Source organism: Aythya fuligula, chromosome 4 (genome assembly GCF_009819795.1).
Source record: "Aythya fuligula isolate bAytFul2 chromosome 4, bAytFul2.pri, whole genome shotgun sequence".
In the NCBI taxonomy this organism is placed as follows: Eukaryota; Metazoa; Chordata; class Aves; order Anseriformes; family Anatidae; genus Aythya; species Aythya fuligula.
The window spans coordinates 16142452-16159089 of NC_045562.1; the positions used below are offsets into that span (position 1 = coordinate 16142452).

The 16638-nt window shown below is 41.4% G+C and overlaps 1 protein-coding gene across 1 annotated transcript in view; it reads right to left on the reverse strand.

The window, feature by feature from the left end:
- Nucleotides 1–16638, reverse strand: part of WRN (WRN RecQ like helicase) — a 40409-nt gene that overhangs the window by 16405 nt on the left and 7366 nt on the right. The window contains exons 6-22 of the mRNA XM_032186558.1: nt 16291–16363; nt 14298–14406; nt 13303–13720; nt 12543–12623; nt 11618–11765; nt 10760–10835; nt 10122–10189; nt 9632–9740; nt 7904–7972; nt 7315–7397; nt 6304–6410; nt 5425–5612; nt 4145–4322; nt 3364–3545; nt 2008–2109; nt 1606–1698; nt 157–298 (exon numbers count right to left, since the gene is read on the reverse strand). Coding sequence (XP_032042449.1) covers nt 157–298; nt 1606–1698; nt 2008–2109; nt 3364–3545; nt 4145–4322; nt 5425–5612; nt 6304–6410; nt 7315–7397; nt 7904–7972; nt 9632–9740; nt 10122–10189; nt 10760–10835; nt 11618–11765; nt 12543–12623; nt 13303–13720; nt 14298–14406; nt 16291–16363 — 2226 coding nt within the window. The remainder of the gene's footprint in view (nt 1–156; nt 299–1605; nt 1699–2007; nt 2110–3363; nt 3546–4144; nt 4323–5424; nt 5613–6303; nt 6411–7314; nt 7398–7903; nt 7973–9631; nt 9741–10121; nt 10190–10759; nt 10836–11617; nt 11766–12542; nt 12624–13302; nt 13721–14297; nt 14407–16290; nt 16364–16638) is intronic.

Sequence of the window (16638 nt, forward strand, 5' to 3'; positions counted from 1 at the left end):
TCCTACCTCTCTCCAGTTATCTATCTACTGTGAGAAAAAGGTACTAAAAATATAAATGTGCATCAATGTGATGTTTGGTGTATCAATAAATGGTCTGGACACCTTAATGGCCCCTCTGCTCTCAGAGCACACACCATGATTGTTAATATCACTTACAGATCCTCGTAGAAACAAAATGGGAACTTTAGTTCCAAACTTCTCTTCCAGGACGCACACTGCAGACAGCAGCTGATAGGCCTGCTGTCCAAAGTCCTGTAAGCCTCCTTCTGAGTCACTGGAGGTCATAAGACGGGAGGTTCTGAAAGGCACAAGGGAAATATACATATATACATATACAAACCAAGTCCTCCCTCCTTACTTTCAAAGATCATTTAGCAAGTGGTAACCAAATAAAATACACACCTCAGTTTACGTTTATGTGAGCAACTAAAGATGCCTTTAAGCATAAAGAACTAAGATTGAAAGTGCGAGATGAAGCCAAAACCAAGATCACACACAGTTAACCCAATTGCATGTCCAAACACTAAACAGTTCTTCATGGTACTTGCTGCAACAGAACAGTGTAATCTCAGCAATCTTCCAAATTCAGTGTTTAAATATTTGGACTGTCTTTGGCATCAGACTTTGTTTAGTTGCATCTAATAGCCAAGAGATTTTTTTCCTCTCCCCAGTAAACACACACAAAATGGAAACAACTGAAGGAAACAGCAACTCTATTTTTTTTTTCTATGGCTTGTTACTGCATGTGTTACTGACTGGAAAAAAAAATATTGGCACAAATCACTACAAAAAATGGAGAAGGACAATGTTCTATATTCCAAATAATTTCAGTTATGTAACAAATTCACTGTGTTACTGGTTAGTCCAAAACTGGTTAGTTTTGGCAGGGCTCAGACAAAACTTTCTTAATCCTAGAGCATATAGGAAGTGTAAGCGAGCTTGTAACTTTGTTTTGCCAGGAGCAACACACTGTAACATCTCATCTCTGATCATAAAGGACTATGCTATCAGTAAGAACAAGGAATCACTTATTACAGCTTCAGGGAAAGCGAGCATGTATACACACACCACAGCTGGAGGAAAGTGTTTCTGCTCATAGCTGTGTGACTACTGACTCCTGACCCCCTGGCTTCCCTTCAGCACATCCGAGATTATTACCAGCACCAGAAAGAACGTGTGTCAGCACACACTGTTAAGAGGCGAGCAGCTCCCTTAACACTCTGGCCATTTAACCTTAGACACATGGCACCACATCCCGCTTTCAAGGCGTTTCTTTTGGGATTAATTACTCAACAGGACTTACAAAATGATGAACCACTGTGTATTTCACAGCCTGAGAAAGTTGCTTTAAACCACTTGGGGAACTGTGGCCACAGTTTATTTACAGGCTTTCCCACAGCATAACTTATTGCTTATAACCTGCCTCACAGCTTCTTCAATTATTGAGTAGCAAGTTAGGGACAGCTGTTCAAACAAAGATAAGCTTCAGGCTGAACATCTGCAAAACCAAATGCATAAAAAGTCAATTCTTTCAGGTAATTTACCTTGTAAGTCAGCCTGAGAGAACATAACCTCTTGTATCAGTCTTAAGGGAAGAACGCTTACCTGCACCTGCAGTTATCACAGCAGTCATCCGTGCCCATGATGCCGGAGGAGACCTTTCGGAGCTGTTTGTCTTCAAAATGAGACAGAATGATTCTACTCAAGGGAAAGTAGGGAATTAAATAAAAGAACAAGAATTTACATTAAATTCATCGCAGAAAACAGAGCTGAAATCAGCATCATTAATTAATTCACTGGGGAGCCAATTACTTGGCCCTGATTCCTCTAAAGAAAAGGAATTTCTTTTCCTTGAGAAGTAAATAAGCAACACTTGATACATCTGTATAAATACGCCAAAGGCTGTACTTCTTGATATTGAAGAGGCCTCATGGCCACAGTTTACCCTTGTGACCGAGTCACAATGACTGAAGCTATACAAAACATGCAATGAAGTGCAGTACTCACTTCCTCCTGCAGCTATTCGAGGTAAGGTACTTCTCCATTTTTTCCAACATCTTCAGTTTGTACAATCGGAACTTTTCACTGCGTATATCAGTTAGAAGATGTCTGTCGGTCAAAATAAAAAGTGAAGAACCGTAAGTATTGACAACTACCCCCCTGTGCCATACCAACAATGAAGTATCACAGACTGTCTCAGCCAGGTTCACTGGAAACAGCTGGAGAAAATATCCTCCTGAAGCCAGACCCGAGCTACCCGCCTGTTTCTCTATAATCTGGATCCTTACAGCATGGGGCACAGTCAGAACACCACGCTCATGCTTTTCTACAAGGACAATTATTCTAAACTGGGCAGAAGGAGAGACTGAGCTTCTTATAGCACCACAAACTACTAAGCTTCAGAAATCCATGTTGAAAGCCACAGAGCAGGAAGGAAGAGGCAGAGGGCAATTTCACTCAGCCTCTCATTTTCCAGATAAGATCTGTTAAGTTCTGATTGATGCAATTGATGCTACTGCCAGATTAGAAGCCATGCTAGTATATTAGCCACCTTCCTTTTAAGGGATTCTGTGGCAGTATGCTAGGGCACATCTACCTAATGCCTAAAGTAATAGCCTTTACAATAGTCACTGGAAGCATCCAACTGAAAAAAAAATAGCATGGGAGTACTTTATAGGCATATGGAGAACTCACTCTGCCCATGCTCTAAGCTGCTGCATGAGCCAAACCTGAGTTACCACCTGCACCATGCTCTCTGTCACACAAGGCATGGAAAACAAACCAGTACTGCAGGCGTTGGGCTTCACATTAATGCAGCAACACCACTTCCAGCTCAACTTGGGAAGAGGCAAGCTTCTGCCTGCCTGGAAAAGAAAGAACAGAGAAGTACATGGCTTCACAGCCTGGCAGTCTGGTCACACAAGTTCCAAAGACTGAGCTAAGACATTTCTGCAATCCTACACTGCCTAACAACATCAACAAGAGACCTCTACTATCAGGATTTCCTGAGAGAGAGGAGAGAAGGAAAAAATTCTACAGCTCCCAAACTCCTAACGGGCACTGGGAGGTCTATAAACAAAGCAGAGGATTTACAGAACAAGTGACCAAGTTTCATCACTGTCTGCCTTGCAATACATCTTCAGGAAGCAGAACGGGAACAAGGACACTCAATAGACAAGTATGGTAATGTTAACATTATCTAGAATAAATACAACATACTTAGTATCCAGTACTGAGTGTATGCAGAAAAATACTTGGAATTATGCTAACAAGTTCATGATGATTTCAGCTAAACCCCTCCTGCTTCTTTCTTTGGATACTTTTTGGCTATCTATGCCGAAGCAGCTGTCTTCAGTCACTTACCTGTTAAAAGTCAAGTCTGCTGCAGCCCACAAGACATGACAAGAAGCAGGAAGCCCATCGCGACCAGCTCTCCCAATTTCTTGATAATAGGATTCCATTTCCTTAGGGGCACCGTAATGAATAACCATCCGGATATCTGCTTTATTGATGCCCATTCCAAATGCCACTGTAGCCACAACACACTACAAAACAGGAGCCACACAGCATAAGTTTTGAAAAGAACATCAAAAATATGTTTGGGTTGCTACTAGTGCTTGCACTGTTGGTGAAAACTTCTTGCCATGACTCAAAATTCAGCCTAAAATACAACGGCTTCAAATTCTCATTTGACTTCTACTTCACTGGTAACAAGGAGCCTGATCTGGGTCACAGCATGAGCACTGGATTACAGTCGTGAGTAATGCTACATGATGGCAAATGCCTGAGTGTTTTCAGGTAGTTATCCTCAAACTGGTGACAAAACTTGTCCTGAAGAACAACAGAAGCCCCAGGATAGCTCTCTGCCTGCTCAGCTACAGGATGAAAGCAGCTCACAGGATGTTGGAGGACATTGTTCCAGTTACCACCAGCTTCCTTACATGCTATGCATTTTAAGAGATTTACTAGAGGAATTCGAAACATAAGCCAGGAAACATACTGCTGGCAGCACAGGCCAGCAATTTCTTGCCCAGAACAGAGAATATACAAAGTAAATTGGAAACAATGATCTTCCCAAATTCTTTCCCCTACTGGAAACCCTGCAATTATAAATAAGAAAACACAGACTTAGTTTCCTAGGTACCTGAATTTCATCCCGCATGAACTGGTGGTGGGTCTCTCTCCTTTTCTGAATTCCCATTCCAGCATGGTACGCGCCACAGGGCACATTCAGTTTAGTCAGCTCAGACACAACTTTTTCTGTGGTCTTTTTTGAAGGGCAGTAGATGATGGTAGGGCCTTCAAACTCATACTCAGAACTGCTAAAAGTAGTAGCAACATGTTAAAATGCAGAACAGATGAAGTGACCCTTCGGCAAAAACTCCGCTTGACCCTAATTGAAAAAGCAACACAGCTTTCTGCAGCAACTCATCATCTTGGAGATTTAAACAGATCAGATAATATGTTATGCAGAGATAATACCACAATTAGCATGAAATGTCATCGCTACATACAGAAGTACCATAGATTAAAGCCAGCTTAGCATCTTCCCACGGAGCTATTGAATCAAATATATTTGTGCTCCTAGGTTGCTTGCACACAGCTTTCAGTGCTTGAGACTGATCTCCAGACTTCACAGCATGTGAAGAGCTCTTTGCAAAGCAAGAAAAAGGAGGCATTTCGCCCCTTTTACAAAAAGGTAGTGCTTGTTTACAAGTTGTCTGTCCTTTGGAAAAGCAGACTTGGCAGTCTTGTGTCTTGCAAAACACAGATTATTTTGGTCCATGCTGGAGAAGTAGCAGCATAAGGCCTCCCAGTTCCCTGAAAGTCATCTGGAAACAAACTTTTACAGATGACACTTAAAAGGTCTACGTTTATATAATAGCATACAAATGAGCTATGAGATTTATTTATATTGCTGTAGAGTCACACACTGTAGCTTGTGACAAGGAGATGAAAGTGGCAGGAAACCCACTCTTGTGGGTATACTGGTGGGTCTGCTAACAGAAAAGGACTGCTAGATCAGCCTTCTCAGAAAAAAATACCACAAAAAAAATATTTTAGATTAGTTATCAACCCACGCTATCGTTTAGGAAGGAACCCACCAGCTAATACATCACTCTCAGTCAAATCGCTGGAGTGCTGGCAGGTCTCCTGAGCACAAAACAATCCTGAAAACCCTACAGTGAACAACATGCAAACAGTGGGATACCACAATTCTTTGCCTCAAAACCTTTTTTAAACTAGGGAAGGAAGATAAAGGGCAGGGGGGAGAACATGATGAATGACTAGGGAGAGAGTCCAGGCACCTCTTCACCAGATCATTTGAAGACTGGTGACAGTTTTTAGTACACCCTACTGATACCTTGGTATTTAATACTTTAATATCTGACAGAACAACACAAAACAGGCTTAAATCCTTACCTTCCTTTCCTAGTAAGGAATTGCTTCAAATCCCTAATCACATTTCCACTCTGTCGTCCAACTTCTAAGTACAGGTTCGGTCTGTCAAAGCTTGTACATGTGACCAGGGGATTCTTCAGATTCAGGCAATTCACTATGTCCTCTCTAATCGAGGGACTTGCAGTGGCGGTTAAAGCAACAATGGGAACCTGAAATAAAAAGACAGCAAAAGTCCAATACCTCTCAGTGATTTAAGATCACAAGTCAAAACTGATTAACATGTAAACAGGCACTTTAATCTGATTATGCTCACTGGATCAGCTCAGCTATTTGGAAAACAGTTAATATTTCGCCTCCTGGAGCTCTGGTCTGCACTGTTAAGGAGGGTAGACATTGACAGAACATTTAATGTACAGAATCTTCTTAATTCCTATCTTTAGTTGCATCTCTGCGAGTCTGCAGCAATTTTCTGATGTGATTGGCTAAGGTTAGGGAACACATAGGGAAAATTTTCAAGAATAGGATCTGAAGTTCAGGTCTAAGTTTTGAAGTTTATCCAATAAATGCTTTTGGAACGCATTTGGAAGTTTTAACTGTTTGTCCTTGCAAGTAAACCAGGAGCTTAGGATCAACACCTTTCAGCACACAGGGATCCAACAAAAGTAATTATTTTTCAGAAGTTTTGGCAGTCCAGGTTCAGAATATCCTCTATTTAAAGATTTGGAAAAAAGATCAAAACCACAATGAAGTTCACTCACTAGCAAGGACTTGCACAAGCTCCCAAAAACAGCACGGTAAGCACTCCCAAAGAGTAACATAAAGTGATAAAATGTCAAGCTATTGTGTGAAATTAAGTTGTATCCTCTTACATTGGAAATCAAACACCTCTGAAAACCTTACCATTGGCAGAGTCTTCTTTAGTGAGCCTAAGGTTCTGAAGGAATTTCTGAAGTCGTGGCCCCATTCAGAAATGCAGTGAGCTTCATCAACAGCTATAAGGGCAATACCTGGTGGGGACAGAACCACAGCATGGATGCAATACTTACATGGCAAATAAACCACCATTTTTATATAGGCTTTTTTTTGGTACAAATTAGATGAAACAGCTCTAACAGATCCTCGCCCCCCCCCCCCTTCCACTTCTCCTTCCTTATCCAAGCTTCAAATCTCCAACACATCACCTACAAAGGGTCAAATTTGTAAACTATTACTGATGGTTATGCCCTTTTTTTCCCCCCCCCCTTTCCAAACTGCCTTACTACTTGTCAAAAATACTGTTTACAGACATCACCAGTTTCCTGGATTGTAAAACAAAGCCTGAGAATCTCAGGACTGTATTGAGGAACCAAATATAAGTTCAGAAAAATACCAGATGAGAAGTGTTAAAAGACGTGCCTGGAAAATACCCTTGCCATTTCTAAATCAAAAAACTCCTTTACTTGAGTCCAGATACGGCATTCTAATCGACACGTTCAAAGTGCCCTGGTGTCAGAGAGGCCAAGCATAAGCGTAAGCTTCCCAGAACTCCAGACATTCAGATTGTTCACCATCTTCCTGAACAGTATTACTTGTCTGCAGGTCTACAAACTCAGTTCCCTAAACAAAGACTTTTTTTTCTGTGTTATCTACCTAGGATTTACACTGTTATGATGATGCACGAGCTGCAACATTCTGTTCGACAGAACTTACCAAGATGCAATAGTGTTTCAAAACAGAATTTTATTGCTGTATTTTGAGAAAATCTGACAAGTTAAGATACTATAATGGATCTTCTGACACTGCCTGTTGGCAGCCAATACACTAGCCTCCAAGCTCACTAGTGGTGAGAAACAGGCATGAAGTTGTCACACCATTAAAAAAGTTAATCATGAAATGAAGCTGCCTGCCCCCTCAACCTTACCCCCAACTTACCAATAGTTTGGTCAAGATCCTGAAGTAGGTCCAAATTCCCTGAGCAGAACTCGGGTGTCATGTATATGACTCTGTATTGACCCCTGCAACACCAAGAAAATACTCGGTCACAGGAGACCCCCCAGACAACCCAACCAACCAAAATGAAATCGTGGCTATCTAGATGTAAATGAGAACACGGACAGACTTCTGAGTGGGCAACAGAAGGAAGGAAATGAAGATAGTGTAAAGCATTCCAGATCAGTAGGAAAACAAAGCAGTAAACAGTGCGACAGGAGAGAGATTTACCAGCCTTCAGGGCTGGAAAGGGCTGCTGTGTTGACTCTGCGACAAATACAGGTTTAAGACCTGTGATTCCCGTACAAACCACAGCACAAAGCTGAATCAATAACCCCCCTCTCCAGGCAGAGGGCACAGGAGGGTGGCTCTATGCCTCCCAAACGCTCATTGTGGGTAAACGTAAGCACTATTACTGACTGCAGGTTCAAGGCCTGAGCCAGGACTGAGAGTTTGTAAGATGACAAATTCACCTCTCTCAAATACAGATGCATTAGGGCCTGCAGTCCCAAACAGCATAAACAGGACTTACGCTTTGATGCCATCTCTGACGTTTTTCGACTGAGCCGAACCAAGCAAGCATGCTGGAATCCCTGACATGCTGCAGCAAAAAAGCACAGTCACATATCGATTTACTCATGAACACTTCCCACCTCAGTTTTCAGCCTATGCCAGCGCTTGGTAAAGGAAGCTCAAGCTGTGGGGTCAGAGACTACTTTCTTCCAAGGCCCTTTATGGGAAAAGCCTTTCAGAAAACAGTAGCAATCAGTCACTACAGTCACTATTCCTGACACCCACATCCTTATCCATTCCCTGTCCAGTTGTCCCCTCTAGACACAGAATTCATTAGTGCAATCAGATCAAAATCATTTGCTTTCACATGAGTTAAGTTCCCTAATAAAGCATCCAAAAGAACAAAATACAGCAGGTACGTTTTCTCATTACCTTATGCAGTTCATAAGACTTAGATAAAAGCTTGCTAGCTGCTAATTTTTTGCCCCACCCTAGGCTACTGGTGCTACATCTGCTAGTTTTCAATCAGGTGGCTGCTTTTTAGTGTTTAATACAATAATGATGCTTTAGTGTTTAATACAATAATGATATATTTGAGCTTTTCCAGGACAATGCAACTTATCTCCTTAACTTGGTGATGTGCTGCATTTTAATACAGCAGTATGTTTTGATAGCTTTTCCCCCCCCTCTCATTCTTCATTCCCTGGTAGAACTGCACCCAGACTGACAGCCAAATCACTGAATTGCATTAGGCTGCAGAAATTCACTCTCTTCAGCCTTCAAAAAATCAATGACCTACTGAGAAGGTAGTGAATAAACGCTTTACACTGAGGAAAACAGTACAAAAGCCAAAGAAGTGGCTGAATACATATAGACACCCTGCTGATTAATACTTGGTCCAGAAGCTGGCTATACAGCCAGCTGAGGCTCTCCAGCTATTCATTTGCACAAAGCCAGAATTTGCCGCAGAAAATACCACACGTAATTGATGTTCCTTTCTTCAAAATCTTCATATCCCCTCTGTCACAAAAGACATGCCCTTTCTAAGCGTGACAAGGCAGGAATGAACTAGATAACTCAGCGTGATTCCAACAGACTCTCCCAGGCAGTAGCTAAAATAAAGGTATCAACAGTGAATAGCTGTTATAACAGCAAATAAGTACAAAAAGCAGGTATTAAAATCAAAGATTTTGCCCACACCTATAACTGTTCATGTAAGAGTGACTCAGTGTTGCCTACTTAAAAGGTCTGTGGCAGGATTTAAAAGTGAAGACAACAGGTGTTAGACCTATCTCACCATCCATCTTAGAAATCTATGTCATAACCTTGATCTGAATGGCCTTCATCTTCCAGCTCTGTATTGTTCAGCTCTTACTGTTTGGACCCAAAGGAAGCCCTGTGAAATTCTGACAGAGCTCTCATGGGCTCAGACAATATGTGAAGTTCCTCCATTCATTTGTTCTGCATAAACAGAGCCTCTGAATCCAGAAATAATTGAGAAGGATCTACCTTCAGAAACCACCCACCAGCACAGGTCCTTTGCAAATTCAGCCTCCAAATCCTGTACTCGCCAAATCCAGTGATCTTTAGATCCCTGAATTAATTTAGTTTACATGCATTCCTGGAGAAACGTACGTTTTACAGCTGAAACGCAAACAGCTTGCTGTACAAAGCTGCAGCCTTAAACACTGAGAAATGCCACGAGCAGAATCCACGGGTTTCCACAGAAAATACAGCAATTACTTACGTCAGCTGCAGTACCTGGTCTTCCATCAAGGAAATAAGAGGACAGATGACGATTCCAGTACATCCAGTGTAAACAGGAGGGAACTGGTAGCACAAACTTTTCCCATATCCTTGAAGAAAAAAGAAAAACACAGGCAGAAGTGAAACAACGCATAGCTGTTTTATAGCAGTATAGAAAGTATAAAACAACTCTGACACCTTCCTGAGCCCTAAAAACGAAGTTGATGTTTGTCCCCCTAGCAGGCAAACAAAGATGCAAGATATATATTGTTGGCATCCATTCAATGTCTCTCCCTACTTCAAGGCCAGCAGGGGGAAAAAAATAGACAACTACAAGCAGCCAGCATAGCTGGCCAAGGTTTGCAGTCTCACACAAGTCCTGGGCACTCTGCTCCTAAGAGCCACATGGACAGTCCCCAGGTTCCAATGTCCTATTCTCCCCTAAAAGAAAAAGATTTCTCACTGCTTTTTAGGACACAGAAGTAACTTACCAGTTGCCATTACAACAAGATTATCTCTTTTGTCTTCTAAAACAGAACTGATCACTTTCCACTGGACCCTTTGAATTAATGGAAGAAGAATATTTTACTTTTGCCACCACACATTACATTACATGTAAATTGTGTTGAAGAAACCCTTTTAGCTGCCTGATAGTTTCCTCTTTGCATGCTGCAACCAGTGTTTATTCTACTGCAGGTGGTTCCACCAGTGTTACAATGGGGATCTCTAATAAGACTTGGACAATCAGCATTAGAGACAGACAGAAACCCATCCCTCCTTAACTAGAACCGCACAAAGATAAACTTCCTTAGTATGTTTATCATACAGAGAACAACATCTGTGCAAGCTTACAGTGTTTGTTCTTTGAAATACCTGAGCTAGACCTGGTACAAAAACATTTGATCACTAGAGGTTTGCCAACAGCATAGTCAAGAAACTCATCCCCTATTGTGAAAGTACAGTGCTGCAGTTAGCATTCCATGAGCTTGGTTTGATATTTCACTGTGGCAAACGCTGCTTTTCCTAGGAATTTTGCACAGGTCCAAGTTTGTTAGTGGTTCTTAAATTAGTAATAAAAGCTATTCTGTATTGAAAGAGAGGAAAGAAAGCAAATTGAAAACATACTTACGGTTTAAAAGAAGAATGCCCAAAATAAGTCTTCAGACATGTGACCTGGATTTCACTAGGTACGGGCAGCAACGGATCTTTAGTGAGAGAAACAAAGACTTGTATGTGATCATCTTTTAAAGAGACAAAGCTTTGTCTTGACAGACAGTCACGGTTAGTGAGCCCAGGGCCTAAGATTTGGAAAATTCCAGTAGAAAGAGATAGCAAGTTTGAAGATATTTACAGGCTAAAATAGAGGATTGAAAGAGAAACAGACAGATTGCTCAGAGACCCGGCATGAAGGAGAGCATACGGCTTTATTAATGAGATAATAAAGCAATAGACACTGTAAGGCATAGCTACATTACTCAGAATGTGTTCCGAAGATGTAACAGAGATGTTTTATTAGGCATCCCTTTTAAGGCCTCACTGAAGTCATGCTATTTAATACCTGATGCTGCAATTTGCTAACAAAGTCATGGTCTGAAGATGTCAGATGGGGAAGAACCTAATCTTACAGCAAACAGAGAAGAAACATGCTCAAAATGTCCATTGGAATTTATGGTTAATATTCAGCAGTAGAAGGCATTACTCTTCCACCTCATATTTGTTTGCTGGGCAGGCACACATCCCCTGTAACAGTCTGTCAGGCAATTGTTTAGAGAGATGAAGAGACAGCCTACAGATCACGGCACAAATCTATGCTTCGACAAGGATGCCTTTAAGTTTTCATCTTGAAACATCATCAAGTATTCCTTTAATAATCCAGGTCAGCTTTTACTTTCTGTTTCAAGAAATCAAGCACAAAATATTACACACCTGACTCTAGTGATTTTTTTTCTTTCCTCCCTTCAATCCCGCACCGTGATTTAAAACATACCCCAACATTCCTCCTCCTCTTCTTCAATGCCTTCATCTTCATCTCCATCTGGTGCAACATTCAATTCTGGGTCATCTGGAGTTTTCCTGGCTCTGCTGGATTCATTTTCAGTCAAAATCCCTTTAGATTTGTCTACATCTTCTAAAGACTGAGAGTTCGGAAGAATAAGTTAATTCAGTACACAAAAGGGAAGACACAACGCATGCCTGAGGTAATAAGACATTGGGGCACATGAACTGTAATCTAATTACAGCACAGAAGATGGACATGCAGCACAGACCCATCTAAAAGAGACTCAGTCCTTCCCTACAAGGAAATTCATGATTTTTGTCCCCAAATCTTTGAATCTTGCTTCTTACTTAGCATGTGTGTTAAGTTCATGAACACCTGTGACTGCTCTAATGAAATTCATCAATTCACTTGAAATACATGAACTCTTTGGGATGCGGACAAGAAACAGTGGAAAGAGACAAAATACCTAAATCACCATCTTAGAAAAAAACAACAACATTACACAAGTAAAACACTTAAGAGGCCTGCAAAACATACAGAGATGAAGCAGCCTGTCTGACTACCCAGATTAGCAGTATCTATAGAGAACAAACCACTCTCTCAGATCACTCTCTTAGACGAGGGTTTGAACACAACAGCAAAACAGGTGATGAATGATGATCTACAAAGGTGTGGGAAACAGTTGGGTCAAATTGAAGCTGGTACAGCAAAACTGTAGCAGGATATATGGGATACTGAGATCCTACACTGGTAAACTGAATTCTTCAGGTTTCCACACATTCTTCTGCCCAAATTTTTTGAGCAGTATCTATTTGCTTCATTCCCTCACCACACTGATGTTATGTTCCACCATGACCTGACACAGTATCATCATTACAAAAGAAAGGAAAATCCAAAACGCTGAGGCACTCACCTTAAGCATCTCCATTTCCAGTTCTTCATCGCTTTCAATGACACAGGAAATATTATGTTTGTTATCTGTGGCACATTCCTCCTAAGAAGAAAACACGTGGATTTTTTTTTTTCCTATCAGCGAAGTTATTGCTATTTTTACCTACATCTTCTCAACCTTCTGTACACACTACAAGCTTCCTCTGTATGCTGTTACTTCTTACTAACAAAATAAATAAGCTTGATCTTTAGCTGTGAAGCCCAGTCTATATAAAGCACGTCTGGAAAAAAAGTGTTAGAACACTACAAGGCCCTGTAGTAAGAGACAACAGCAACAGAAGTATCACCAGATGTGGGGAACACTTGGAACATAACGAAATTGTAATCAGATTAAGAGGCATCGATCCACATTAAGCAGTCACTAGAAAGACTGCCATTCAGAGAGCCCTTAAAGATCTGCTTTTTATTTATGACCAAGGTGGGGATGTTGAAGTGAAGAATCTGTACCCACTCAGCAGGAACTTCATATCATATTTTACTGGCACCAGCAAGAGGAAAGCTAATCAGAACATCTAGAGTTCCTGCATTCAGCACTAATCCTCCCAACTGCATGCCTAAAGGGTAGCTCAGTGCTTGACTACCTCCACAAACATTTTCTTTCCACTAGCCCACTTTAATCTTCTCTCATCTCAGCAAGAACTTTTAAAAGTCTTGTGGGAAAGGAAGAGTGAGATCACTTCCTCTGGTGAGCATCCATGATTAACAAGGTCCTCTCTCATTACCTCAGGCATGGCTTTGTTGAGATACTCTTCTGCAGCCTGATGTTCCAACATCTGAAGTTCTTGCTCAGTAATGTCCAGCGACATGAAGTCATTTCTGTCTGCTCTGTCCATAGAGCCAGCTGCTTCCTCCCCGTCTCCCACAGCAGCGTTACCTCTCTCTGCTTCTCCTTCATCAATATCTCCCTCCCAGAGGCCAGCTAGCGTAGCATCAGAGCAGATGTTGATGTCACCTTCAAGTTTTTTAGCAAGTTCAAGCATTTCAACTTTTTGTGCTTTAACGCTTGCTGATTCCACTTCAAGTTTTGTTGGAGCTTCACCACAGTTCCTCTCCAGTAAAGAAGGGGAACATGAAGCAGCAAGCAGAGTGCTTCGTAAGGCTTTTACGTTCTCTGAAATGTCAGCTAGTATTTCCGCAGCCCTGGAAGTTAAAACAAGAAAATTAAACCAAAATTGTAAAGATCATGGTAAACGGTAAGAGGTAAAATACATGCTAGCCACCAAATAAAACTGAAGATTCCAAAGTATTGTTTCTCCAGGTAAATTATGTCCAAAATTTCACTTACAAAAGCTCATCGTACAACTGCAACTGGTATCCAACTTTCAGAGGAAAGATCCAATTTCTTTACACAGAAGAAAGCCTACAAAATTCTCTACGCATAGTGTTTGTAGTATCGCCATGCAGTAAGGCTTCAGACTTATAATTAGTCATGTGAGAGGCTGTAGTTTCTATTAAAAATGTCTTGCTGTGCATTTCAGCAAGAAAATAAACATATTAGCAAAGTTCAATGTCAAATCTATTGCAATAAACATCAGGGAGCATCTGTGCTCTGCTGTGTCTATATGTAAAGGCAAATGTTCCCACCAAGTGAACTGTGCTTTGCATTCTTTTCTTGAAAAAGGATGCAAAGGTAACAGCTACAGCTGCCAACACATTTTGTTGTACTGAACATCAGCATACAAGCCCAAAACAGCTGTCGGGGTGACAGAAGCCTGACCTCTGCAAGCTTCCAGGTTGTCCAGATGAGTCAGGGATCCGAGAAGCCAGGTACACCATCTCTTCAGCTAGTGAGTCCAGGTGCTCCTTCACGTCATCTGACACGTTACCTACAGGAAGCACCAGCACAGTTACTCCACAGTCACTCAGATTTAACAGCTACACACACAGGTACTCAAACTCATCTGTACTTCCACAAGCTAACAAGACAGTTGTTTCCTGTGCTTAAAAGTGTAGTATAGTGAGGCATGTCAAAGCTTCCACGTCCTTCAGCAGCACACCCCTTCCAGCAGCCTGCTACACATGCTGATGCGAAGAGGACACAGAACAGGACTGGTATAAATTGATCACTGTTCAGGCTCCATCCCACTCGGCTGCTGCTTTCTGGAAGCTGGAGGGCACGCTGGGGAAGAATCAGTCTGTCTGAACTTTCTTCCACGACTTTGTCTAGCTGCTTCCTGCATCTGCTTGCACTCTTCGCTTTTGCAACTTCCACAGCATGGCGTATGCATGTGAGATACACCCCTCACGCCTGAGCTGCACTTTCACCTGAAACCTCTTGGCTGTTGGAGTTGTAAGGAACTGTAACTCAGCGTACCACATCCATCAGCCACAGATCACTCACTGTGGTGAGTTTTTGGTTGGTTGGTTGAAGACCTTCAGTCTCCTCTCTCCACCCCCAGCCAAACCCTGGATGCACAGACACATTCTGCTTACTGACTGCCAGCATTCACAGAAATGCACAGGGCTACTAGGTGTGTTTTTAAGACACAGTTCAAATTATTCAATATGCATCTTTTGCACAGCTGGAAACTACTGTCCTACTGAAAGAAATTTAATAATTGGACTGCGTGGACAACCCTCATGACTGCTACCATAAAGTAACAGTCTAGCTTTTAACAGCTTCTCAAATGAAGAAACTCGACTTTTTTGCACAGACTTTAACTCAGTACCACCCCTCTAGTCATGGGCCACTATTTTTCACACACAGACTGCACGAGTCTCCCCTTTTCTCCCAACTAGGCCTTCAATATCAGGCAGCTGGGAGCAGCTCAGTCACATTGCGTCAGAGACCATTACCCACATAAATCAGCAGAGACTCACAAATAAATTTGTTCGGTGTTCTTGTTGTTCACCTGTGGGCTTTTGTTCACTTTTGTTTTCACAAAAGCGATGCATCTGTGTTGAACAGATAGCTATTTCCTTTGCATGAGCATTTTAGGACTTGCAATATCAGTAACAAAAGAATCCAGATGTTTAGTATAACATCACTCCTGGGCCCTTTTCTCATGGAAAAGTTTTTCCCATAGGTTTCAGATATCAGTCCCACTAAAGCAGCTAATACTGACATGCTGACTAAACTGAAGCCAAAAATTGCACCTCGTAAAAGGAACAGTACTGCTGTCTTTGAGAGACAAGAACTCAGACAGTACAATAAGGAGACAATTTTTTCCCTTTTTATGCCATAAACTATATGCAATATTCAGTCTTCCTTATGAATCACATAACTGAAGGAAAACCAAGATTTTAGAATCACTTTTCTGATCAAGTAAATAGAGCTGAGTTGTTCTGAAAAAAAAAAAAAAAAAAAAAAAAAAAAAAGGGCCCTATTTATATACATCAAGAAAAGTGTTACTTAATAACACGTATTTATTTTGTGGTCTTTTTTCTTCTTAAATTAGATTTTCCTCCGTGGGTCAGCAGAATTGACAGCAACTCACTGAAGTGTTTCCAAAACCAAACTGGAATGACAGCAGGAATTCTTAGCATCTCCTCACGCTGCAGAAACAAATGACATACCCAGGCTGCACTCCCACGTCAGCGTGGAATAGTATGAGTATGGTAACACAGGTCACCGAAGAACCTTTACAATCTGCACTCTCTGGAAGCTGTCTCTAACCTCCAAGAAGCCAGAAAATTGTGACACTAAAATACTATGAAAAAAAGCCATTGGGAAATGGAATACATTCTTTATGCTGAAACATGTAATTTACCTCTTCTTTCTCCAAATAATTTCCTGTCGTTGCTATTCATATTTTTCAGTTTTTGATAAATGATGAAGCCAGCCTGCAAAGGAAAGGGAAAAAGATTAATACTTAGTACTCCACAGAGAAACCGCATTTTAAACCACGTTTTATCTAAACAAAATTGCCAGGAACTGGTTGGCAAGCCATGGCATTAATTCATTGCAAGCATTGTAAATTCTGAGTTCTCAGGCCATGTCATACAACAGTCAATGGTCTCCCTTACTGCCTTGTTAATCACAACCACATTACAGCTTACAGAATGTTTCACAAAAGGCAGAGTCCTGACTTTGGTCTGCATCAGAGTGGACACTTGTG